This window comes from Trachemys scripta, chromosome 12 (genome assembly GCF_013100865.1).
Source record: "Trachemys scripta elegans isolate TJP31775 chromosome 12, CAS_Tse_1.0, whole genome shotgun sequence".
NCBI lineage: Eukaryota > Metazoa > Chordata > Testudines > Emydidae > Trachemys > Trachemys scripta.
The window spans coordinates 10,261,283-10,287,528 of record NC_048309.1 but is presented as its reverse complement, the minus strand read 5'-3'; the positions used below and the strand labels follow the sequence as shown (position 1 = coordinate 10,287,528).

Below are 26,246 nucleotides of genomic sequence, written 5' to 3'. Positions count from 1 at the left end.
GGCTCTTCAATCTAGCAGAGAATGATATAACACAATCCAATGGCTGGAAGCTGAAGTTAGACAAATTCAGATTGGAAATAAGTTGTAATTTTTTTTTAAAGCAGTAAGTAATTAACCACTGGAACAATTTACTAAGGGTCATGGTGGATTCTGCAACACTGCCAATTTTTAAATCAAAACTAGCTGGTTTTCTAAAAGATCTGCTCTAGGAATTATTTTGGAGATGTTCTATGGCCTGTGTTACATAGGAGGTCAGACCAAATGATCTTTTCTGGCCTTCAAATCTATGAATCCCGCACAAGAGCCACATTGTGTCATTTACAGCACATGATCTCAGACTTGCCAAATCCTGCTCACCCAGGCAAGCAGGAATCTTCAGTGCCACCCATTGCTGCACCATGTAAACTTTCATAAAAAAACAAACCCAAAAAACCATTTCAAGTTATTATGATTGAGAAGAAAACCTTAAAGGCATGACCTTAGTGCAGTGGTTTTAAAAGTTCTTGAGCTGAGCCCCTCCCTCCTTTGAGTTACACTTTTTTGGTTGTGCCCCCCCCCATACCTGTCCTCCCCCCTCAGGTTTTCAGGATGGGGGAAGGCGCATGCGATGGTCTCTGCAGGTGAAGCCAGCGCTGGGCACGGACGCTTTGACACCGACTCACACACTGGGTAGCCTACTGAGGTGAGTCAGGGGGTGGAGGTGGCACTCCCTCCCCAAGCCCTGCCATGCAGGGCTGGCCTGAGCCCCCCCTGAAATGTTCCTCTGCGTCCCCATAGGGGGGACGCACCCCACAGTTTGAAAACCTCTGCCTTAATATAACCTCCGTAGCAGCATCTGGGCAGTATCGGAGCAGCTGCTGCTGTTAAGCTGTCTGACTCTGGACCATAGATGGTGCTCCCTCACTCCCTCAGTTCAACAGCAGTAAGTACAGTAGCAGAAGTAATGGCTCCTCCTGCTATATGTTCCAGGTTCCCCTCCCTTGGGCTCCGGAGGAGGGGAGGCAAAGGGTGACTGAGAGTTCAGGCTTACCTCTCTAATGTCCCCATGCACGGCTCTGATGAGTTTCCCCACTGGAGAGAGTCCTTGCTGAGCTGGGCCATTGATTTAAAGTTTGTTGTTGCTTTGGCCCTCCAGCCAAACCAAAAGTCCTTTTCTTCTAGGACAAACCGGAAGAGTCTAAGCAGAAAACAAGCAGGCCCTTTATTAGTGCTTTCCAGGATGGAGGGGAGGGGTTTCTGCACCACCTCTGTAGGTAGCACCATAATGGCTGGGGGCATGAACCTCACTTGGGGCCCCAGGACAGAAAACTGCCCTATGCTAAAGCCTGGGTTGCTCCACTATTTCCCAGGGCCAGTTCCAACAGTGCCTGTCTCTGCTCAGGCCTCCTCCCCTCACTCCCTAGTGCACAAACACTTCTGCAGGGGCCTCTCTGTAGCTCACCTCTAGGCCTCCTCCCTGGACCTTCGCTAGCTTCTTCCTGCCTCCTTCACCAGCTTCCTTTCAGTAAGGAGTGACTACCAACCAGCCTTTTCCTCTGTTTCTAGCGCATCTTACAGGACAGTGCTGCTCCTCCCTGCCCTTACACCTAATAAGAAGCAGCCGGCTCTGAGATTTCCCAGCAGGCCCTGGGCTCAGTCAACTGGGCAAGGGAAGAAAGGAGAAACACAGCCCCAGGTTCAGAGCTGGAAACGGAACCCCTTAAAGGTACAGGCCATCCTTTCACCTACCTTGTCTCCTAGAGACTTGCCCATCTCCGGGGCAGGTTCCATCCATTTCCAGAGCCTCATTTTTTCCATCTGCCCTGGACGATTTGCCTTGGCCTATGCAGTTCCTCCAGCCAGTGTACCTCAAAGAATAGGCAGTCTGTCCCATCAAATAACCCCTTCCTTTCTTCTTGATACATTTCAAGTTCTTCCCACAACGCAGCCATCTCAGCTCCCACCCCCAGTTTATCTTTTTTTTGCTGGTGGCCTTCATTCCCTATTTTATGCAAACAGCATAAAGTATCCAGATTAATTGACTACCCGTATTTTATCCTAGACTTCTCTTCTGTCAGTGCTGCCCCCTCACCTGAACGAATTTCAAGTGAATAGATTGTCTCATCTAGCAGGGATTACTATTGTAAATATTATTCTTAATTCCTTTTATTAACTGCTCCAAAGTTTGAGGTTGTTTGGATCCAGGGATTTAGGTCAGGGTTCAGATCTGGGGGAGGGTGGACAGTATTAATAACAATAGTACTTCACATTTAGGTAGCACTTTTTATCCAGAGATATGAGCTCTACCTGCAATAAATTATAACAGCAAAGAGTATTATTTTATGCAAAACTTCTTTCTAGATTCCACAACAGCTGAAAGAGGAAGGAATATTTATATTTATGCACTGTTGCCCTGATGCTAAGAGGGCTGAGAAGGAAGAAAAGAAAGGAAAGGACACCAGGGCTCTATCTTTCTAGACTGTAAGCTCTTCAGAATATGGACCTTGTCCTCCTATTTGTTTTATTAATCATCTAGCTCACTTTTGATGCTATGTAAATAATAATAAAAGAAGGGAAGAAAGAAAGACAGGCAGAGGGAAAGATTCCTTTAGACAGGGGTGACCAAATTGTGACCTGTACGCTCCTAAAATACCATACGTAGTCATCATCTTTCTAAATTTGATTTAAAAGCCCCTGAAGTAAATGTGATTCTTTCCATTCACTTCAAAGGACTTTGAATCAGGCTGTCTGGCAACTAAAGTGGCAGGGGAAACATGATCAGCTTTGGGATTTTATTGCTGTGTAACTCAAGCAACAAGTAACTTAATAAATAATAATCACAACACTGTGTTTCTGGAGAGCTTATTGATTTCACTGCATTGTACACACAATCATCGTCTATTAATTTGTTTATCATTTGAGAAAGGTACAATGTGTGCCATTCAAAACATAATATTTGCAGTTTTACAGCATCTTCTATTTCAAAATTAGGACAATATTGTGATTAATGCTGGAATTGCAGATGGGGAAAGAGATTTTAATGGTGCCTGCTAAACAAGTCCAATAAAAGACAATGGGTGGGTACATTTGTTTTTTTAAATATGCATAATTTGTGAATTAGGTTCTGTCCCAGGACCACTACATAGTTGTAAGAACAGACATCTGGGGCACATCTGTGTGCTACTACGTCTCAAACCTTTACAATCCAATTCTAATACAATGTTTATTAGTAGGGGAGTATATCCTGGTAGTCTTTTTTTTTTAAAAATGTTCCCCCTTAGTGGTTTCCCTTGTTTAAACAGCTCTAAAGCTTTTAGTAACAACTATTTTGTGTAGCACTTGTTTGGAGACTAAATGCTATGGGATTATTGGTAGAAAGTATCTGAGTAATCAATCCCCTACACAGAAGTATTTATAAGATGGGGAGACAAGGACCAGACAAATATGTTAAAAACAAACTGTTTGTTAAAGAAACCCCAAGGTGCCTAATTATACTAACAGTCTCAAATTTTCAAATATAGAATCTGTGAGCTCACTTTTCTTGGGAATTCCTGCTGTCAGTCTGATTCGGGAACTCTAATGCCATCTCTCCACATTCCAAAACTCCTTAAGTCTCAGCCTTGTCTGTGTTCTAGACATCTCTCTCCTTTCAGTCAATTACAAGTAACTTCTTCTCAAATATTTACACTCAAGAATGAGTCAGATTCTCTGTTCTTCTTCACTCCCTTTGAGCTGCTCATGTGGCCCAAAGGGAAGGGAGATTGGCTGCATCTCCTGACCTGGGGATTGCCCTGGTGTGGGGAAGTACTCTATGGATGTAGTGTCAGAATAGCTGACTCCTGGCACCACTCCCTCTGCAACCCACCAACACAGGGGGCAGAAAGGGGCATATTGGAGGTGGGGAGAAGTGGGGAAGAGGGTAGAGAGTATTAATGCTAATGATTTTTAGCATCTATGCAGCACATTGATCTCAAGATTTGGAAACTGAGGTATAGAGGGGAAAGTGACTTATCGAAGTCACACAACAAGTCAAAGGTAAAGCTCTATAAGAGCGTGTAAATCAGGTCTCTTAACTTCCTGTCTGTTGAGCCAAGCTGCCTCCTCATATACACTTCCTGCTGGGTATGTCTTAAAAAAAATCACTTTTAGGTTTTTTGACCAAGGACTATGTAATATTGCTAGTGCACTTTTTAGAATGCTTTGCTCTCAAATGGTCTCACATAGCCACCTTTATCATATGTCAAAAAATGAGTAAAGTTCAATGCCTAAACATCATTCAAAATCACCATAGTAAAAGATTAGCATAATCATTCTTTTGGGGGGGTCTAATTACTAATTAGGCATTCTTCCATTACAGTAAATAATAAATTAATAGTTATGCTTATTGATCTGCTCTCCTGGAACTTGGAACACTAGATCAGAAATACCTACGTTGGGCCTCATTTAGAAACAATGACTGAGAAAGCACATTTTGCACTGTATTGGATTCCAGGTGTTTGCATCTATACAGCTACAAAATTATCTGTAAAATAGTATTTCCCATGCAGGGCTAAAATTAAAAGTTATATATCTAATTTAGACATTTTTAAATGAATATGGAACATTCATGCAACATTCATTCAACATTTCTGAACCTAGCACATTTATTGAAATTGCTTATTAAGTAAGGAAAAACAATCTTTGTGATAATTATTGATGTGACATTCAATGTGTGTTTTCAGACAACTTCTGATTTGTGACTTATTAGCCTATATATTTACCTAACATGAAAGACTAATAATAATGCATGATAAAGATTTGTTTCTGTTCCTACTTACTTGGATGGAAATCAGGAATAATTCCTTTGAATTGAATGTAGTTGAGAACAGAATCAGGCCACACAAAATCCAGAAATAATAATCTCTTTGCTAAGGTTCTCTCTGTCTTTGCAGCGGAAGTTACATCTAATCTTTTATTTCTTTTACAGCTCATTTGGTCAAAACCTGGCCCTTGGGTTCTTAATTTCTAAACCTTGATTACGAATTCTAGGATACATTTTATTACATTTTCGTTTACACTGCACTTGGTTTGCTGACACAGCATCCCTTGTCTTTTCAGAGTGAAAACAGCACATGTAAGAAAGAGCAGAATACATTAAAGGCAATATTTAAAGAAATAGTAGGATTTTAAAAGCAGAATACTGCCTTTCAGTAGCATTTGAGATTGGGACACTGCTGTTTCTAACATTGTCTTTGGTGGCTGTTGTATTGCTAATCAGTCCATAAGTATGATAAAATGATGATACTGCTACATTGTTCCTTTCTTTCACTGTTTCTCTTATTACTGTGAGAATACTTCATTATTAGGGAGAAGGAAAATTCTTATATTGCAACAAAGGAAAACTCAGGTGATAAAATTAGAATTTAGAATCATATCACACCCTCGATTTATAAACAGTGTTTCCCATTGACTGAGAAATAATGGCACAATATGCCTCTATAATTTTTCTCCTGAAGATAGGCGAAAATGCAATGTCAGGTATTATGCAGTGTAGCTGAAGTCATGTCGATTCCAGGATATTACAGAGACAAGGTGGGTGAGATAATATCTTTAACTGGAGCAACTTCTGTTGGTGACAGAGGCAAGGTTTCGAGCCATACAGAGCTTTTCATGACGTCTGGAAAAGGAACTCCCAGGAGCACAGCAAAATGCAAGGTGGAATAGATTGTTTAGCATAAGTAGTTAGCACATATTGCGTGGGACCATTCAACACACTGAATTACAACAATCTGTAATTCATGAATCCCCTCTTTTTGTCCTATGACTGCAGAGGTGTTAACGGGCCACTCTATCTTGAATGGTCCGGTGCCAGGCAAGTGATCTAACCACTGGGCTAAAAGTTATAAGACATATGCTTAACTTTAAGCAGGGGAGAGTATTGAAATCTATGGGAATACTCTCATCTTTACATTTAAGCACATGCTTTGCTGGATCAGGGCCAAACTCCAGTGTAGTGCTAGTGACATGAGCTTCTTTGAGGTTCACTGTTACTAGAAACTCTGATTTAACTACAAATTCTAAGAACTCACAGTGATCCTGTCTTTTCAGCCTGCCTTTGGACTTAGTGCCTCTTCACTCTCCTGCTTCTGGTATTTTATAAATGTATGTCATAAAGTGTGGTCACTTTCAGAGACATTATGTTTCTTTGTATTATTAGACAAGAACATAGTATTTACATTCTCTGCCTAATTTTTACATCTTTGAAAACAGGCAATAATACTGAGTTTCTTAATTAATGGAACATGATATTTAAGTGAGCTTTTATATAAAGTGTGGCTGTTGAACAACATACACCAGAGGTTGTTTTTTTTTGGGGGGGGGGGGAAGTAGGGGAGGAGAATGATGTGTTTTCCTGGGGGAGGGGAAAAGTGCTCTTATGAAATACCAGAAAGTGAGCATAATTGTAGGTTTTTTCCCCCCTCCCCCCATGAAAGAGGGCTTAGGGAATGCACTGATGGCAGGAATCAGGTGGCTAGGTGCCCAAGGTGTTTCTTACAGGAATGAGATAGGCACCTGCCTCGCTCCATACCAAGTGGACACAGAGGAGGCATTCACCTTATACCCTTTAGCCCAGTGGCTAGAGCACTCACCAGGGATGTGGGAGACCTACATTCAATTCCCTCTCTTTGTCAGAGCTAAAAGTTATAATGGGGGCAAGCACCACCTCCTCTTCCTCCAGCTAGATTTTGACTGGTACCCGATGAGGTAGACAGCCCATGCCTACCAGATTGGGGGCTGCATGCAGCTTAAGCAGATGAATGCCTGTCTTCCCACGTTTCGTGAATCATTTTGGCACAAGTAGAGGAAATGGGCATCTGGACGCCTAGAGTGAGGCAGCAGTGCTTATGCCGAGGCAGAAAAATAGGCACCTAGGGAATTTTTACCCTGAAAATTTAGCCATCGAGTGCCTATAGAATTCACTGGGAGTTTTGTGGATCACATGGGACCGGATTTAGCTGCTTAGTACTTGGTGGATCTAGGGCCTAAATGACTTGCCCAAGGTCACACAGGAAGTCAGTGGCAGAAACAAAAAACTGAGCACAAATTTGAGTCACAATCTAATGCTTTGACCACAAAAAACAGCCGACCTCTCTGAGCCGATACCAAGACCAGTTCTTTTAAGAGAGATGGATTAAGAGCCACATAGCTAGTTATGCACACCATACAACAAAAACACTAACCCAGGAACCTATCCTTGCAACAAAGCCCGATGCCAGCTCTGTCCACATATTTATTCAAGGGACACCATCATAGGACCTAACCACATCAGCCACACCATCAGGGGCTCGTTCACCTGCATATCTACCAACGTGATATATGCCATCATATGCCAGCAATGCCCCTCTGCCATGTACATTGGCCAAACTGGACAGTCTCTATGCAAAAGAATAAATGGACACAAATCTGACATCAGGAATCATAACATTCAAAAACCAGTGGGAGAACACTTTAACCTCTCTAATCACTCAGTGACAGACTTGAAGGTGTCAGTTTTGCAACAAAAAAACTTCAAAAACAGACTCCAGAGAGAGACTGCTGAACTCAAATTAATATGCAAATTAGACACAATTAACTTAGGTCTAAACAGAGACTGGGAATGGTTGGGTCATTACCCTAATTGAATCCTCCCTCCCCCCCATGTTAAGTTCTCCTCACACCATCTATGGGTCATCTCCATTATCACTTCAAAGTTTTTTTCTCCTGCTGCTACTGATAACTCATCTCAATTGATTGGCCTCTTACAATTGGTATGGGTACTTCCACCTTTTCATGTTCTCTGTATGTATAAATATCTTCTGTCTGTGTGTTCCACTCTATGCATCTGAAGAAGTGGGTTGTAGCCCACGAAAGCTTATGCTGAAATAAATGTGTTAGTCCCTAAGGTGCCACAAGTACTCCTGTTCTTATAGCTAGTTAACATCAGGGGAGGGTGTTCAGGCAGCAGCTTGTGCCTTCTCCCTTTCTCTACCTGTGCAAGGCTGCAAGACATGGGAAACCACGAGGGGATAAGTGATAGCAACCCTCAACATCCATATACACTGAGCAGTCAGCTGTCGTCTTGTGGGAGGCAACTGCAGCTTTAAAACAGCAGCTCCAGTTTCTAATCGGATTGGGATGGGGGGGGGGGTGTGGGAAAAGTGCAGCAATGAATCTTTTCTTCTTTTGACAACACTCTCCCCTTCAGGACTAATACTGCACGGGGGGGAAGAGACACCCCCCACCCCCAACAAGGCAGAAGCAGCGATCACATCCCCGTGTGGGAACTAATTGCTGGGAGCAGCGTTCGCCGTGAGACCTAGGATTTCCCCTGCCTCCAACCTGAAGCGATTTCTCCTGGAACAAAGTCATCCCCGCCGCACGCCACCTTTTGCCGGGGCCGTTGACAAGTTTTGCCATTTGGATTTCATGGAGCTGGGATTCTTGTTACTCTTTGGACTTACCGTGACCTCGAGCGCAGGTAAAGGGGGGTTGCTTGGCTGGCCCACAGGCCTGGGGGCTGCGGCTTCTGGTGCGTGGTCAGTGAGTAGGAACCCAGCTCGGTAGTTTAAGGTGGGGGTTTAAAGGCGAAAGAAGCGGATAGAAACGAACGCTGCATGAAAAGCGACTAAACCGTGGTAAGCGCGGGGCCTCCTCGGGCTCATGCTCGCCTGAGCAGCGACCCTAGCCCGACCCAAGAACTCCGCTTGGCCCCGGGCACGCTGCCCCCTGCTCGTGCAGTGCTCCTGGGGGGCCCCAAAGCAGGCAGAGACCCCGGGAGCTGCCTCCGCACCTACCGTCCGCCAGGGATTCAAGCCCAACTCAGCCCCTCGCCATCCCGCAAAAGAAGTCCAGTTATAAGGGGGGGGGGCATTGGAAAGGACAAGCCCCTTGCTGGGGGGGGGGGTCAGAGCCGAGGAATGGGACCCCCCCCTCCCAAGCGGCTCTCAACCTTTCTTCTCTCCCCACCCCGCAGGGTTCTCGCTGCCCCTGCCTCGCCCCCGGCCCCTCGCGGAGAGCGGCAGCGGCCGGGGCCCGAGGTTTCCCGCGCTCCGGGAGCGGGTCGGTGCGGAGAGCCCGGGCCGGGCCGCCGCAGGGGGGCTGCCGGCCGGCGGAGGAGGGAAGGCGGATGGCCCGGGAGCGCCGCGCCGCAGAGCCAAGCGCTGCACTTGCTACACCTACAAGGACAAGGAGTGTGTGTACTACTGCCACCTGGACATCATCTGGATCAACACCCCCGAGTGAGTGCGGCGGGGCGGCACCCCAGAGACACCCCGGGCGTGGGGGGGGGCAGCACCCCAGAGACACCCCGGGCGTGGGGGGACAGGAACCCCCAAGAAAGCTGGAGGCAGAGATTGGGGGGAGGGGGCGGAGCAGCACACCTCGGAGAGCTGGGGGGAGATCCTGGGAATAGGGGAGAGCAGCTTGGGAGAGACTCCAGGGGATGGAGGGAGCAGCACGCCTGGGAGAGCTGGGGGGAGAGACCCCTGGGGATGGGGCATGGGGAGCAGCACGCCTGGGAGAGATATCCCGGGGATGAGGGGGAGCAGCACGCCTGGGAGGGCTGGGGGGAGAGACCCCCGGGGATGGGGCAGGGGAAGCAGCACGCCTGGGAGGGCTGGGGGGAGAGAGATCCCAGGGATGGGGCAGGGGGAGCAGCACCTGGAGTTCAGGCAATGCCAAGGGAGCTGGAGCTGGGCCGGCATGAGCAAATGGGGACTGGCTCTCCAAAGTGAGTGAGCCAGAGACCTGGTGGGACAAGGCCATGGCTGGGGAGCAGCCCCTTGACATGAGTCCCTGCTCTATCCCCAAGCCCTGAAGGATGATAAAAGGAAGGGGATAAGGAGTGGAGTGATCCCTCCTCCCCAGTGGGGATAGGGGGTCAGCCACCCATAGTGAGCCAGCTTGGGAATTGGGTACTGGCTTCAGCCCCCTAGAGTGAACGAGGCCCCTGCACGGTGGGAAAAGATGCTGTGTCCCTGAGGAGTAAGGAGATTCCATTTCTAGGGGAGCTGGGAACCAGTACACTGGAGTGAGTAAGGGGCTGAGGGTACTCTCCCCTTCCCTCCTGGGAATGGTATAGGAGGACTGTAAGATGATCCTTGCAGACTACAGTTGAAGGCATTCCCCGCAGGGATGGTGTGCTGTGGGGGCTGGGGCTCCCTGCCCAGAAGAGGGGAGAGGCTACAAAGAGCCATGCACCAAGTTCTTGCTGCCATCTCTCCCCTGCATGACTTCCCCAGCTGCTACTTGGCCACCGTACCAGTTATGAGGCCCCAGACTGAGAGAGTGTGAATGCGCGCCAAACTTATAACAGCTCTTGTCCAGGGAGTTAATATCTCAGTGCAAGGAAGGCAGGACAGAAGCAGCCATATTTTTAGATTGCACGCTCTTTGGGATTGCCCTCAAAGTGCCTAGCGCTCTGTAGGTCAGATTCTACAAAATAATAATAAATGGAAAGAGTTGTTTGTAGCCAGTGAACTATCCCATCGTGCCCTTTGTACAGAGAAAAAAATATTAAAGTTCTGCTCTGAAAAGTGACTCTCTGGAGGTTTCATGTTTGTCGTCTCTCAGTGACCCCAGGGCAAATCTGCTAAATTAACCAGTAAAAAGATAGCTTTTCTGAGTGCCAGCCCTGTCAACTCAGTCGTGAGTCTTGGCTCATGCTTCTTCACAAGTTAGTTGAGATCCTGCTTTTGGAACTTGGTGCTGGATTTAATGACCCCCCCTTGGAGAACTCATATGAGTCATCCCATCGAAGGGATTATCACATGAGGAAGGGCAATCAAGGGGGGAATCAAGCCCTTAGTTCACAATTCTGTTGACGCATGAACTAGAATAAAATTAGGGTGACCAGATAGCAAATGTGAAAAATCGGGACGGGGTGAGGGGTAATAGGAGCCTCTATAAGAAAAAGATCCAAAAAATCGGGACTGTCCCTATAAAATCGGAACATCTGGTCACCCTAAATAAAATCCTCAACTCAACTGCACTAGCTTTGCAAAGCAAACAGAAGTATAAGTGTAGTAAAATCTCATTTGTCACTAAATAGGCAGAGAAAATTTAAGATACACTCAGGGAGCAGATTTGTTGAGGTAGAAATCTTTTTACTTTTTTCTGTCCATAGCTGCGTATTATCCATTTCACTGACACGCACATCCTGAAATTCTGGCATAATTCTAATCTCTGCTACTCTTTCCCATACTGTGCCTCAATACAGTCTTTCCTCTGACAGTATCTCATCGCTTTGTTGAGGTTCTGACAAACATATCAACAAAGTGGTGGAGAACATCTTACAACATACATTGTCCCATTAGGATTGTGCCTGCTGATAAATTAAACAGTATCAGACACTTGTCTGAAGTTGCTGTTAACTGCGCACAGCACTTAATTCTCTCTTACCTTCTTTGTTTTGGTTAATATTTGCAGTGTGAAGTCTCACATGCTAGAACTCAGGCTGGGTTGGGCTTGCATGTTGAACAGCAGGATCAATACCTAGATGGATTAACAGAAAGACCTAGTCCAGGACAGAGTAACACTGAGGCTACAGCCTCAATTTCTGAGCCTTGGCTCCTGTATCTAGACTGGGTGCACCCCAATCTCCTGCCTGAAACAAGAAGTCCAGGGTCTTAAATATATTCTAAGGCCATGTTTACACTATGAACTAGGAGTGTGAATCCCTTGTTCACATACACATATTCGCACTCTCTCAAGTTTAAATAGCAGTGTAGCCGTGGTAGCATGGGTAGCAGCAGCAGAGACATGTCTTAGCTGTGCTGGGTATGTACCCATAAGTTTCAGGCAGCTTTGAACTTGGCACAGCTAAGCCATGCCTCCACTGCTATTTATATTTGCACTAGTTCAATGAGAACTAGTGCGAGTATGTGTATGCGAGCAGGGGAATCACAACCCTAGCTCCGAGTGTAGATGTCGCCTAACGGGAATGTTTCATGGGCTGCCTCCTGCTAGTAATCAGATAACATCCCTGGGCAGGGCCGGCTCTACTGATTTTGCTGCCCCAAGCAGCGTGCCGAATTGCCGCCACGGGCAGCTGAACATAGAAGCTGCCGCCGCTGCGGAAACACGCTTGTTGCCCTAATGGCACACGGACTGCCCCCGCCATCCACAGCAGCAATTCGGTGCGCTGCTTGGCGGCAAAAACACACGGGCTGCTGCCCCTTGCAGATTGCTGCCCCAAGCACCTGCTTGGAAGGCTGGTGCCTGGAGCCGACCCTGTCCCTGGGGTAGCCACAGAAATTGTATCTTGAAAAAGTAATTAGGAAAGAACTTAATGTATTTTTAGCTTAATTTAATGAACTTTAGAAGCTGGAAACAAGGCAGAAGAGTCATCCTCCTGTGACCATCTAGCTTTCCACTGACTACCAGCAACTGGTCCACTGACCACAGTTTGGGAACTTATGCAATAAGCTAAACATGCGTTTTTAATTAACTACAAGGACTTTAATTGGTTCAGAATAACACTGAGAAAAATCAAGTAACAGCAAAAATTAATGAAGCTAATGGGTCCTGACTTACAGGCTATATCCAGCACCACTTCCTTTGTGAATGCACCAACCAATTCCAGCTGGAAGCACTGTCAATTGACAAGGCTTTTGAACTCTGTAAACGTGCAGTAACCAGACAGTCACCCCGGTCTTTGAAGCTCCATACTTCACCACCACTGGGCTTAGTTAGGAGTAATTTTAGCTAAATATTTATCACTCTTATTTAACCCAAGGCTTGACTGGTGAAACTTTTAATAACCAATAACTTCATTGTAAATGTTTTTCCCACAAGTTCCCAAACCAATTTGAACTTTTTGGGGTTAGATTCTGCACCCCTTTAAGTCAGTGGCAAAAGTCCCTTTTTAGTCCAGCAGGAATAGGATTGAGCCTTTGTCTTTGAATATAGCAGCCTTCTTATGGATGTGGGGTGCTTGCCAAGCCAATTTGTGGCTCTCACCAGTCATATGCAGAGTCCTCAGCCCACCATCAAATCTGGTCAGAAGCAGGGTGGATTTGATTTAACCCTAGTCAGGAAGACTCTATTTAATCATGGATTTCTACATAAAAGTGCATTCTTGTTGGTTGTTATAACCTTAATACATATTCTTCACAACTCAGAGATAGATGAGACCCAAACTGGGTCTCTTTTATGGCCTGCTGCCATTATAGGTTTTCCCTTCTAGCAGGGCCGGCTTCAGGAAGTGCGGGGCCCAATTCGAACAGTTTCGACGGGGCCCCAGCAGGGATGACAAAAAAAAAAAAAAAAAAAGCCACTTAAAAAGAACCCTTTCATTTCTTCCATGTATTATTTACTTTCCATGACTATATAAATAATAACAAAATTATATATTACATACATTGCATCATATATTAATTAGCTAATTTTCACTTTCATATTAGGAAAATCATTCACATTTTGATAGTTGTACAACTGATTTTCTTCAATAATGTTTATTTTATTAAAATTTATAAAATATTTCCTTATTAATATAAAATTGTGCCCTCCTCCACCCCACACTCCCCAAGCGCCTCCCGGCCCGCGGAAACAAACCCTGCTTCCCCAGTGCTGCCCCGCTGAAACAGCTGTGGGCCAAAAAGGAAGGTTGGGGGGGGGGTAACATAAGGTGACCAGATCACAGCAGTAAAATAGGACCCGACCCCTCCCCGCTCGGCCCCACCATCACACCCCTCTTCACCCCCTAGTCCCCCGCTGGCTTGCTGTGTCCCTCCTAGTCAGTCCCCCACCCACCACTTGCCACCTTTCACCTTCTCCCTCCCCTGCCAGAAACCCCCATGCCCCACCCTAGAACCCCTGCTGGCTCACTGCTTGCCTCTTTGCCCACCCACTCGCCCCCCCCCCAGTATAAAGCCTCATTCAAGGACCCAGGGGTCACTATATTACTGCACACAGCAGTCAATCAGTGCAGTTGTAGATAAATCTCTGCATTATGCATTTTTGTATAACTTTTATATGACTTTGTATTGAACCTTTGTAATGTTATAGCTGGCCCCTAAGGTAGTATAATTAAAGTAAAAGAAAAATGTCTTTTTGCTAGAAGTAGAATAAGATCTTCCCCCCACTTTGTAATCAATTGACCTGTTGAATGAATGAGGTGTGAATGAGGAAGGTGTGGAAGTCAGGCACTTCCAGACAGCTGCAACCCTTGGAGAGAGGCTGGGAGCCAGCCAAGGAGAGCTTTTCACAGGGCTGAGTGGGACAGAGTTTGGGTGTAGGCTCTGGGCTGGGGCATGGTGTGGGGTGCAGGATGGGTGGAGGGGTGCAGGCTCTGGGAGGGAGTGCGGAGGGGTGGGTGCAGGCTCTGGGACAGTTTGGGGGCCGGAGAGGGGGTGGTGGGTGCTGTGGGGGAGGGGACTGCCATCACATGTGGCTTCCTTCCTCCCCTGCTGCCCCTCACCATAGCCTCGGTGGGGGATGGGCCTGCCACTTGCCCAGTGTTTGCAGGAGTGGTGGCTGGGGGGAAATCCAGTCAAACTCTGGTTTTACTCTTTTGTTGATGGGTCACTTTAACCCCTTACAAACCCCTTCCCGTCTCTCTCACCCCCCTTTTCTACTGGGCTTGTTTGATCTTTTTGGTGGAGCCACATGAAAACCACAAACCCCAGCGAGAGCAACAGGCTGGAAGACTAGACTGAACCCACCACCTACCCAGCCTAGTCCATCCCAGAGCCCAGGACTGAGGGCAAATGACCCCGCACCCCCAGGCCACCTGCTTCCACTCCTGGCCTCTCCTAGCGCCGCCAACGATTCTGTGTGGCTGCATCGGGTGGGATTTCAACTGGACCCCCCCGCCCGCCCCCGCTAAGTTCACCCCTGTTTTGTGACCACTCTGCACCAAGAGCACCTTCCTTCCCTGCCCTAGAGCTGCTGGATGGCTAGAAAGCTGAGCGGGTGTTTGATCGATCTGGAATATTATCGTGCCCCCCCCAAAAAAACTTAATGTCCACAGCTTTTTGGGGGGGGGGGGGAATATTCCTTTTTATTGTTGCAGGGCAAATGAAGGAGCCAGAGTTTAATGGAAATATTCAGCCCCTACAGTGGTCTTGCAGCAGGGGAAGCAGAGTTGATGGGAAGGGAACTGGTTTGGATAAGAGCCCCCGTCCTCCTCCTTTGCAAAATAATTTGGGGAGGGGAGAGATAAAAGTCTCAGCCTGCCGCGTTGCAGACCTTTCGCATTCTCCCCTCTTGCTGTATTTGATTTCCTCCTCCAAACCTCCCTCTCACCTGGAATTCACAGCATTAAGTATTGGTTCAGGGCTTTCTTCCTGGGTTACATGATCCCGAGTTTAGTTTTGAAACAGACACAGGCAGGCACAAACTCACCCTCAAACAGCAACAGCACCGAAAACCAACCCAATATTACAAACCTATGGGGAATCACTGGGTCAAACACTCACCGACCAAAGTCCCAGCAGCTGCTTAGGTGAGTGAGGTCCACACTGCAGAGATTCCTGTCTCCCACTGGACCGGAAGCCCCCTAGGTGTCTCCTCCAGGTGAGTGCTGGGGGGAGGGGAGGGGAGGGGAAGGCTGCAAAGCACATGTGCCTTCTCCTCCCTCCTGACCTGCAACAGCCGCTGCTGCCTCTGCCTCAGCCCCCTGCCGGCCAGCGTCTCTAGTTGCCTAGCAGCAACAGCTGCTACTTCCCGGAGAGCCACAGAGCTTTGCTTCAGGCAGGGACACTGCCCGATCTGGGCGGGGCCCTCTTAGGGGCGGGGCCTAATTCAGGGGAATTGGTGGAATCGGCCTAAAGCCGGCCCTGCCGTATGGTATGGTAGATCTCAGATCAATGAAGGCTACACTGAAGAAAGACCTCAAGACTTCTGGAATATGCTGCTCAAACAGTTTCACTTTTGTTTCTACTGCCTCTCTCTCCCTTTTCACATTTATCTCCAGACTTCTTGTCCAGGTGTATTCTGCTCCCAACAATCTTCTATTCATTGAACTCTTTGAAACTTTGCACTTTTAGAGAGAGGTAAGGGATTGACTCTGTGTACACAAATTTGCAAAGGGATAATAGGGTTGAGGTCCGTTATTTCTCACCTCTATATATTTATTAAAACATTTTTTGCTGTTAACAAGCATGTTATCTCTGGAGACACAAATCCACAGTTTGAGAACGGCAAAACTAAGCATCTCTGATGGTATCTTCTAGATGGAGCACTGAGATCCATTGGGTAGATAGCAAGATTAACCTAAATAATCTATACAGAACCCTCTGGAACCCCATACAATTGGGTCCCTAATCCATAAACTATTGGAACTCATTTACAAAACTTTTCTTAAACATTACATGAATATATTATCTCATACTATAGAATTAGAATTTATAATCCCTATTCCATTGTGAGATATTTTAATTAAGATACATTATAGCTCAAACTCTTTAGATAGGGTTTTTTCCCCAAAAGGCATTTATCAAAAAATCCGATTTAAATTTAAAAAAGATCCGATTTTTTAACTTAAAAAAAAATCATTGATTTTTATCCACTCTGGTCAGAGGGCAGTCGTCAGTGATGCATGATGTTGTCTGTCTTTGGCCACAACTGTATGAATCCTGGCTGCACATTGACCTTGGCCCATTTGAAATCAGTTCAGAAGGACCCATGAGTGACATGGCAAATCAAAACCCAGTACAGTACATGCATATTTGGCTCAGTTCTAAGGGACAGTCGTGCAACTTTGATAGTGTGGGAGAGTGAAGTAGGAGAAGTCTATTTTTTTTTTCCTTCACTTGAGGTTTTTTTCCCCTGTGAGGAGAGCAGCAAATGGAGGAAACGTTTAGGGTAGAAGTTTGTATTTTTAAAAATCAAAGGATTTGATTAATGATTTTAGGAAGTGTACGATTTCAGTGTAAACACCCATATTGTGCTTCATTTGCATTGATTTACTAGTCCTTCAGGGTAGGTTTTTTTAAATTTACCCTTTTCATCCTATATTTCTTAAACTTCTTGTCTGGATGATATTTTATTTTCAACTGAATAAATTAAAAATATCCACTAATCTGAAGTCCTCATTGTGAACTCAGTGCATGTGTGAGTTTTGGCTTGATCCTGAGGAATATTTAAACCCAGAGTGCTTATTTTTAATCAGTATTTGAGTTTTTGCCTCTATTGACACTTTAAAACAAGTATAAATGTTTAAACGCTTCAGTTAAAAAAATACCCTAGTCAAATAGTTTGAACAGAACCTGATCCCAGTCATTACTCATGCAAGTAATGCCATTGAGCTCAATGGGATTATTCATGGTAGGTTTTCAGGGTCAAGCCCTTATTTTTGAAAGGCTGGATTTCACCAGTAAATCAATCATCTGGTTTTAATTTCAGAGTAGAGAAGGACAATTTACAGTAATGAGACAGGATTCAAACAGACCAATCTTTTGATAAGATGACTTTTGCAGTGACAACATCATAAGCATTTTCACTGCATAATTGTCCAGAAATTAAACACTCAAGGACTGACTCTCCACTAGTTTTTACATCATTGTAACATAGTGAATTTCCACTCAAGTTCAAGGAGTTCCACCAATATAAATTGGTATAATGGAGTGGGAAAATCAGTCTCTCCTGCTTGTATTAAAAAGTGTCCAGGAAGTCCCACAACACTGCCCTGGGTACAGATCTAGCACTTGTGGCTTTCAGTATGAGGGCTGATTTCTGACCTTAGCAGAGCTGTCAAATTTTATGCAGCTGGATATGAAGTTTTATGCAAATGAATGAGTTATGAACATTTTCAAATATTTGCATCTGAGCACAAACTTTAGTTTATGGTCAGCACACTGTGTCCCAAATGCAGTGGCAGGGGTAGGCAGGGGTGGGAGCTAGGTTGGGTGGGTGCTAGGAGGGGTGTGAATTAGTGGGAGCTGGGGTTGCTGGAATCAGGGGGTGCACAGTACAGTTTGGGGGAATGTTAGCTGGATACCCCAAGGGTTGGTTGGGTGGCTGGAGTCTCCTAGGGAGTGGAAGGTAAAGAAGACAGGTGGCTGTACTCTGGAGGGAGAGCTTGGTGCCTGTACTGAACCCACTCACCTTCTGTCCCAGCTAGCAGACCTCCTGTTGCTTGAGCCTTTCCCGCCCTCCTCCAGCAGAGGGAACACCTAGAGGAGAGACAGAGAGGCGGCTGCCTGCAGAGCAGGTGTCCCTGCAGACCTTGGTGGACAGAAGGAGTAACTACAGCCTTTGTTCTCAGCCCAGCTAGATGCTTGAGGCTCCTGCTATACTGCAGGAATGTGAGAATGTCATGAGCGATATAGAGAGACAAAAGGTTGGTGAGGTAATGTGTTATTGGACCAATTTCTGGTGGTGAAAAAGACAAGCTTTTGGGCTTACACTGAGCTCTGCTTTTATCTGTAAGCTCAAAAGCTTGTCTCTCTCACCATCAGAAATTGGTCCAATAACAGATATGACCTCACCCACCTTGTCTCTCTAATATCCTGGGACGGACACAGCTATAACACTGCATACATCAGAGATGTATGACACTTGGCAGCACTGGCTTAGCTACACCCAGGGAGCTTCCACAGAAGCAGGCATGTTTATCTGAGAGCAGATGGAAGGGCTGTGCCTGGAGACATTGACCCTTCTTGAAAATACACACATTCAGTGCAACAAAAGCACAGCTGGGTTTTAGTGTCAGGCATATAGGCCCTACTACTGTGCTGACTGTACACCCTGAGCAGCCAGCCCCCCTGAAGTTAGTTGGATTGATCAGGAATGTGAGTGAGTAGAATGTGGCCCCTAGCATTCAGCCTATGCTTTCTGAATAGGAATAGCAACAATGTCCATAGGAACGTTATGTACGTAGTGTTTCTAAGTGGCCCTGTTTTGTCACCATTGCTGAGTGCGTGCACCTGAGACAGTATTTGACAGTGAAATAGTTTGCTGTCCAAGAAAGCTGATCAGAAGTAGGTTTGGCACCCCTAAAAAGAGCATTATTTACTCTTAGGAAGTAAAAGGAGCAGGAGGCCAGAAGGATGATTTTCTGAAACTTCTGCTCACTCACCTCTTTTCCTTTCTTATCTCTTACTTCCTCACCACTTATTTCCCATCTATGCTCAGCAGCATCTTTCACTCTCCCTATTTTCTTTCCTCCCCACACCATCATTATCCCCTTTGAATTACATCCTTCCTCCCTCACTTCTTATCCCCCCTCACAGCCCTTAGTTCCTGTTTTCCCCTTCCTTATTATATACCATGCTGCCAAATTCCCTTCCTCCCCCAACCTCATTTCTTTGCCTACCTCTTGCAACAGAAGATGCTTTTAAACATTGTATTAACATATTCAAAACAGACCCTGGTTCTGGCTTCTCTGGCCCTAGGGAGATGATTGAGATTTCAATAAAAACAATGCTGGAGGTAGAGTGCCAACCCAAAGCAGTTTTTATTACTTAACCGCCTCCCCCTTCCTCCCCGGCCCTCCACCCCCCAACTGTGGTGAGAAGCAGCTTAGATCAGCAAGTAGGGAGGTGTGGGAAGGCAGAAAGTTACCGCGTTTCTGGGCTCTGACCCTGGAGATCCCCCACATGAAGAGAGCGAGAGCGTGTGTCTGTCTGGACTTGTTAGTGAACTACTGGGGTCACTTCAGCCCTCAGAGCATGCTGGTGTCATTTTGATACTGTTGTTGTCTTGTTTGCTGGAAATGGGAGAGCTTTAGAGAGAAAGGAGGGAATCCTAAATGAAAGTCACAGCAGGATGCAGCAATTAATGTCCTTGTGGACAAAAGGTTACATTGCAAAACCATTATGAAAAGCTAGTATATGCTACATGCCGAGGCGATCTGTTACTCAGTAATAATGACGGAATTGCTTTATGATTCTGTGTTCTCTGTTAAGTGATTAATTTTATCTTGCTCAGATCTGTAATTAAAGATACCGAAAGTCTCTCAACAGAAAGAACTACTAGTTTTTGGCAATACCCACTGACTTACAGGCTCAATTATAAAATTCACCCATGAAATAACTTAGGGTACGTCTTCACTACCCGCCATATCAGCGGGTAGCAATTGATTTATTCGGGATCGATATATCGCGTCTTAACGCGATATATTGATCCCCAAACTCGCTCACCGTTGACTCCGGAACTCCACCAGAGCGAGCGGTGATAACGCAGTCGACGGGGGAGCCGCGGCCGTCGATCCCACGCCATGTGGACCCCAGGTAATTCGATCCAAGATACTTCGACTTCAGCTACACTATTTGCGTAGCTGAAGTTACGTATCTTGGATGGATTTCCCCCCCCCCCAGTGTAGACCAGCCCTTAGAGAAGAAACCAAAGTCTTTTCTAGGTTACATCTTTAAAACATCGAATGGTCCCTTATCTTTTGATGGGAGCGGAGCATGTGCATTCAAAAGCAATGTGTGGTCCAATAAATAGATTTTATAGTGTTGCCGATAGAGTTATTTAAGGTCATTGGGGATATGCTGAATGGGTTAAATTTGCCTGGGCCACTGCAATGATGTCAGTAAAAGAACAAGAGGTGACTTGATTACAATGTAAAAGTGCCTTCATGCAGAAAAAATACAAGGGACTGAAAGGATCATTAATGTAGCAGAGAAATACATAACAAGAACCAATGGCTGGAAGTTAAAACCAGACAAATTCAGATTAGAAAGAAGACATTTTTAACAGTGATGATTAACCACTCGAACAAACTCCCAAGATAAGTGGTGGATTTTTCATCATGTGAAGTGTTCAAATCCAGGAATTATTCAAACACAAGTTACTGGTTCGGTACAGGAGTAACTGGATGAAATTATCTGTCTTGTGGTTATACAGGGAGTCAGACTAGATTATCTAACGGTCCCTTCAGACTTTAAAATATGAATTTAGGAATTGGCAAGATTGGATGGGTACAGCTAAAGGCAGAATTTAGCCTAATATTTCTGTGCTGGCTGCCCAGTTCTGAACTTCTGTACTTATCCAGATATATCCTCCAGGGCTGAAAGAGTGCAAACATAATCCAGTGGTCTGCCCTTTTAGTCTTCAGGATGGGTTGGCAGAGTATGAGTCGAGCAGCATCTCACAAACATAGTGGAACATTCTTGTCACTGAATAACGGACACACATACTGATTCCAACGATATTAGTGATTCAGATAGTTCAGATTTTGACCGTGCTCGGCAGACAGCTCCAGGCTGTTTTCCTATTAAATTATGCGCTCCTGAGTTGGCAGGATGGAACCCACCTCTAGGGGTGAGAAAGGGTAGTTGGATTTTTGCTTTCCATGCACATTCAGGCTTTGGTCTCTTTGCTGAAACTGTCTTCGGCTTATTGTGGAGTGAGACACTAGGTGTCAGACTGACAACAACAACTGATTCCACCTACAGTAGGCCACTAAGACTAGGTCTACACTGGGGGGGGGGGGAAGAAATCGATTTAAGATACGCAAATTCAGCTACGTGAATAGCGTAGCTGAATTCGATGCATCTGAGCCAACTTACCCTGCTGTGAAGATGGCGGCAAATTGAGCTCTGCGGCTCCCCCGTCGACGGCGCTTACTCCTACCTGCGCTGGTGGAGTACGCACGTCGATTCGGGGATCGATTGTCGCGTCCTGACGAGATGCGATAATTCGATCCCCGAGAGATCGATTTCTACACGCCGATCCAGGCAGGTAGTGAAGACAAGCCCTAATACCCATCAGAGATTAATCACCTTCATTCACGACTGACTTAGGTCAGCTTCAAAATGCCAGTCTAGAAATTGAATGGGTCCATATTCTGTTATCATTCTATATTTATCCATCCTGTTCCCTGTTAATCAAAATTTTGCTCCACAGAAAGAGGAAAGGACCTCTTGGGATACTGGTGTGAAAGAGAAGACTCCTGTGCAGTTTGTCTCAAACTGCTGCTGTAACAGGATGTCACACTGACTATCTAAATGATCATTTCCCACATACCATCCTCTTGTTATATTCCACCCCACAGGTTGCTGGAGGTTGTTGTTGGTTGAAACTAAACCCCATATATACTGTAGTCTGTAAACCTTATGAATACGGAGTTATTATAAATGTAAACTGCTATTAGCATTACAGTGTTTAAAGAGAATTATTTTTATTATTAGTTAAGCACACTGAGATGTAGTCGGACACTTTAGAAAACACAAAATGCAGCTATGAAACCTCAGTTCAGGAAATCACTTATGCATGTTTAATTTTAAGCACAGGAGTAGTAAGCTTCCAGTGAAGCCAAGTAAATTTAAATATACACTTAGATTCTTTGCTGAATGAGGAGGATTGAAGTTACTAATCCAAAAACCTAACAATCTAAACACCAGTTTCAATCCTAGAGGGTATGACAGCAGAGTCATACATATGGTGTCTCTAGTCTTCGTTTGCCAGAGGCTGGGAATGAGCAACAGGGGATAGACCACTTGATGATTACCTGTTCTGTTCACCCCCTCTGGGGCACCTGACATTGGCCACTGTCAGAAGACAGGATACTGGGCTAGATGGGCCTTTGGTCTGACCCAATATGGCCATTCTTATGTTCTTATGTAGATCCACAGCCACAAAAAAATGTGCACCAGTTCTTTTGGATTGTACATACACACATTCATTGTTCAAATGACTATACAGGCAAGGGATGGCTGCATGCTGATCCTAGAGGGGTGTACCCATTATCTTCCCCAAGCCAGCTTCAGTTCATGCATTTGAATTATTTTCATTTGCTTACATATTTTAGAGCAGATAATAGTTATTTAACTTAATTTAAGCAGCTTTAAGCATTTTTCTGGGTTTCTTATTCTTTTTGTGGGATGACCACTTTAACAACAGCCCTGTGATGTACGTTATAAGTGGTAGAATATCAAGTTAACATCAATTATGACAGCGCTAATGTTCCTGAGAGAGACAGACCTAACCATATCAGGTATTAAAGATGGACCTGAACTAAATCCCTGGTGTGCCCAACGCTTGAATTAGAAGTTTGGATACTGATTCAGAGTTACACTTTTAGTGCCATGGGCCCCTTTCCACATAATATTTATTTACTGACAAACATCTATTTTTTTTCTAACCGTGCTAGGTAATCTAATAATATTACCATAGTTATCAGTGTCATATTACTGAACTTCAGTATTCCATGGACAGGTACAATTTGCTTCCGTATTCTCACGTGATCTGACAGTCCATTCAAATCAATTTTTGTAGGATTCGACACCAGGCACCAGTGCTAAAACTCACAAGGGAATCAGCCTGTCTAAAATGGTAAAGTGATACAGAACCTCCCAGCATTCCCCATTCTCCCGTAAACAGTGGCAAAGCACAGTTCTGGATCCCATCACCCAACTTCGCAGCCCTTTTGTATGGAAGACTCATCCATTTAGTAGGAATGCTGTACGTGGAACAAGTACAGAATCAGACCCACTTAATTTTGTCTTAAATTAGAGGGTCTGGACTTCACACAGCTGTTGAGAATTCATCCCATAGCTTCCAATCCAGTATATTTCCATATAACATTGTTCACACAGAGTATCCTAATGCTTTACAATGAGCTGTCAGATGCTTTAGTTGGTGTCTGGTAATGTTTTCAAAAGTGACTTAAGAGTCTCATTTCCTCTGACTTTAAATAAGTCTTAGGCTCTTAACTGCCTACGTCACTTTTGAAAAGAGACATAGGCTCCTAAATCAGTTAGTCGCCTTTGAAAATTTTGCTGTCATCTTGCAGCATGAAATGGAACAAACTATTTTCAAACAGACAAAAGTATTTGTCTGTGGAAGAAGGGATACTTGGGAATTTTGGCTTGTCCTCCTCTGTGATTGGTGGAGTGTCCTTGTGTCATTTCCTGGGAGTGGGGGAAAGTTTCAGCACTCTAATAGAAACAGATGAACAGAAAGGATAAATGTCATCACTGGCTTTAATTAAAAAAAAAAAAAGTTTACACAATACAGCACGGTGGGTGTATATGGCACTTACAGATAGCTAAGGCCTGGTGTCCCTAACGTAGGAAATTAGTAAGTCTTAAATTTTTAAAAAGCTTTTGGAAACAAAATAATGGGTCTGATTCTCATGTCTATACAGCCCCTTTAAACTGCTAGAATGGTGTAAAGGTGCCTTGGAGTAAACATGAGTTTGGCCTTATTATTATTTATTCTTCTTCTTATGTCTCTCTTTACTTCTTACTGGGTTTTGTTTTGGTACAAAGATGGCTATTAGTGTATGGAAGATTTGTCACTACATTGCATTTACCTATAGCAGGTTTGGGCAGACCCTATTCATATGCTCATTTGAGTCTATTAGAGAGACAAGGTGGGTGTAGTAGCTGAAGAAGAGCTCTGTGTAGCTCAAAAGCTTGGCTCTCTCGCCAACAGAAGTTGGTCCATCAAAAGATACTACCCTACCCACTTTCTCTCTCTAATATCATGGGACTAACACAGCTACAACCACACTGCAAACAACATTTAAGTCTGTGGGAGTTTTGCCTGGGTATGCTCAGCAAGGATCATGTTACCCATCTGCATGTGTGTGTCCTAATGTAGACAGTATGACAGAAACAGAGAAAGATTAAAGGAGAATAAACCTCACAAGCTATTAAAAGTAAATAATGAAGAGATCATGGACTCTGTGGTCATACCCACTGGTAAAACTGCAAGCAAAACAGAAAGTAGATAAGCCTTTCTGGAATCCACTAGTTCCTTTTGACTGAACGGAGACTGGGCCAGTGCTACCATTAAGGCAAACTAGGCGGTTGCCTAGGGCGCCAAGATCTGGGGGCGCCAAAAAGCGGTGCCCCCAATTTTTTTTTTTACAGCGTTCCTACACCCCCCCCCCCGAGTGTGTGTTCGCCGCTCCACTTTTCCCGCCTCCCAGGCTTGCAGCGCTGATCAGCTGTTTGGCGGCACAAGCCTGGGAGGGGAGGAGAATTAGAGCAGGGGTGGTGTGCTCGGGGAGAATGCAAAGCAGAGGTGAGCTGGGGTGGGAAGCTGCCGCATGGCTCCCCGGGGGGTGGGTGGGGGGACGCTGCTGTGGGGAGGCGTCTCAGGGCGGGGGGGGGGGGGGGAGAGAGGGGCAGGGTGGAAGTTTCACCCCGGGGGGGAAACTTCCTTGCACCGGCCCTGAATGGGAACTTTCCTTTTTTTTTTTTTTTTTTGTTTTTTTTGTTATCTTCAGTTAGAAATTGTTGAGAACAACAAGCTAAAATATAAGTTTAACAGTTCTTTCTGTAAATTCCTAACCACAAAAATTGCAAAATTTTGAATGCATGGATTCTGAACAAATGTTCCCATTCAAAACAGGCATGTTTCAAATTAAATCATTTTATAATTGAATTATATCATTGCTATCTTTTATGTTGCACACATTGGCTAGATTTTTAGGGCCCAGTTTTTACCAGGTCATGTGAGCAATTGTGCATGATCAAGGGGTACCTAATTTGCACATGCAATTATTGTAGTTGTATGCAAAATTGCACCTGATTTTACTGCAATAAACAGTGCTTTTAGTTGTGAGTTTTTTTCTCTTTTGAAGGACAAGGAATTTCCATCCCCTGCATTATTTAAACCAAGTAGGGCTGTTTTTGTTTGTTGATTTAAAAAAAGATCTGTACTTGTTCAATATTAGTATTTACTGTTACTCTTTTTTTTCTCCTTCCCATTGCTGGAAGCTGTTTGAGCTGCATCTGTTTGCAACTTTGCAATAACATGATTATGAGACCCTGCGAGACAGGAATTAATTTCTCATGCCTTGATTTTGACCTTTGTCGTTGTAGGGGGTGGGAGACATAAAAATTCGCTGATCCCTCTCATATCGGTGCATTGACGTTGTAATAGTTATAGGAAAACAAGTGGATCTGAGATATGTTTATAAGTAGGACTTTGGAAATCTTAGTTTCTCGGGCAGGGATTACAAAAGTGGTTTTTGGTCTCTGCATTCAGGCTCAGCTTTATCCAGTTTACACTTTTAGCATCTTCAGTCACGGCATGAGAGCCTCTTCTTTAGCAAACTCTGTTTAGAGTAAATAATCTCAGAGCGACACTTATTGCAAAACTTCTAAAGCTTTATGGGTCCCTCTGAATTATAGGCATCACGTTCAAGGATTTTCCTTGTAAAGCTGGACAACGTAACTGAATGGTTAGGCTGCTAGTGTGCAGATACCACTGCCGATAATACTCACCAATATCGTCTCATTGTTTCCTTACACTCCCCCATTTGTCTATATCCATCTGTTGACTCTTGTCTTTTATTCAGACTGTAACCATAGTTGTTGGAACTAGGGGTGCTGGGGGTGCTGTCA

The 26,246-nt window shown here is 45.0% G+C and overlaps 1 protein-coding gene across 1 annotated transcript in view; it reads left to right on the top strand.

Annotated features, from left to right (window-relative positions):
• Positions 1 to 7,968: 7,968 nt before the first annotated feature.
• Positions 7,969 to 26,246, top strand: part of EDN3 (endothelin 3) — a 37,240-nt gene continuing 18,962 nt past the window's right edge. The window contains exons 1-2 of the mRNA XM_034788020.1: positions 7,969 to 8,476; positions 8,972 to 9,236. Coding sequence (XP_034643911.1) covers positions 8,425 to 8,476; positions 8,972 to 9,236 — 317 coding nt within the window. The 5' untranslated portion in view covers positions 7,969 to 8,424. The remainder of the gene's footprint in view (positions 8,477 to 8,971; positions 9,237 to 26,246) is intronic.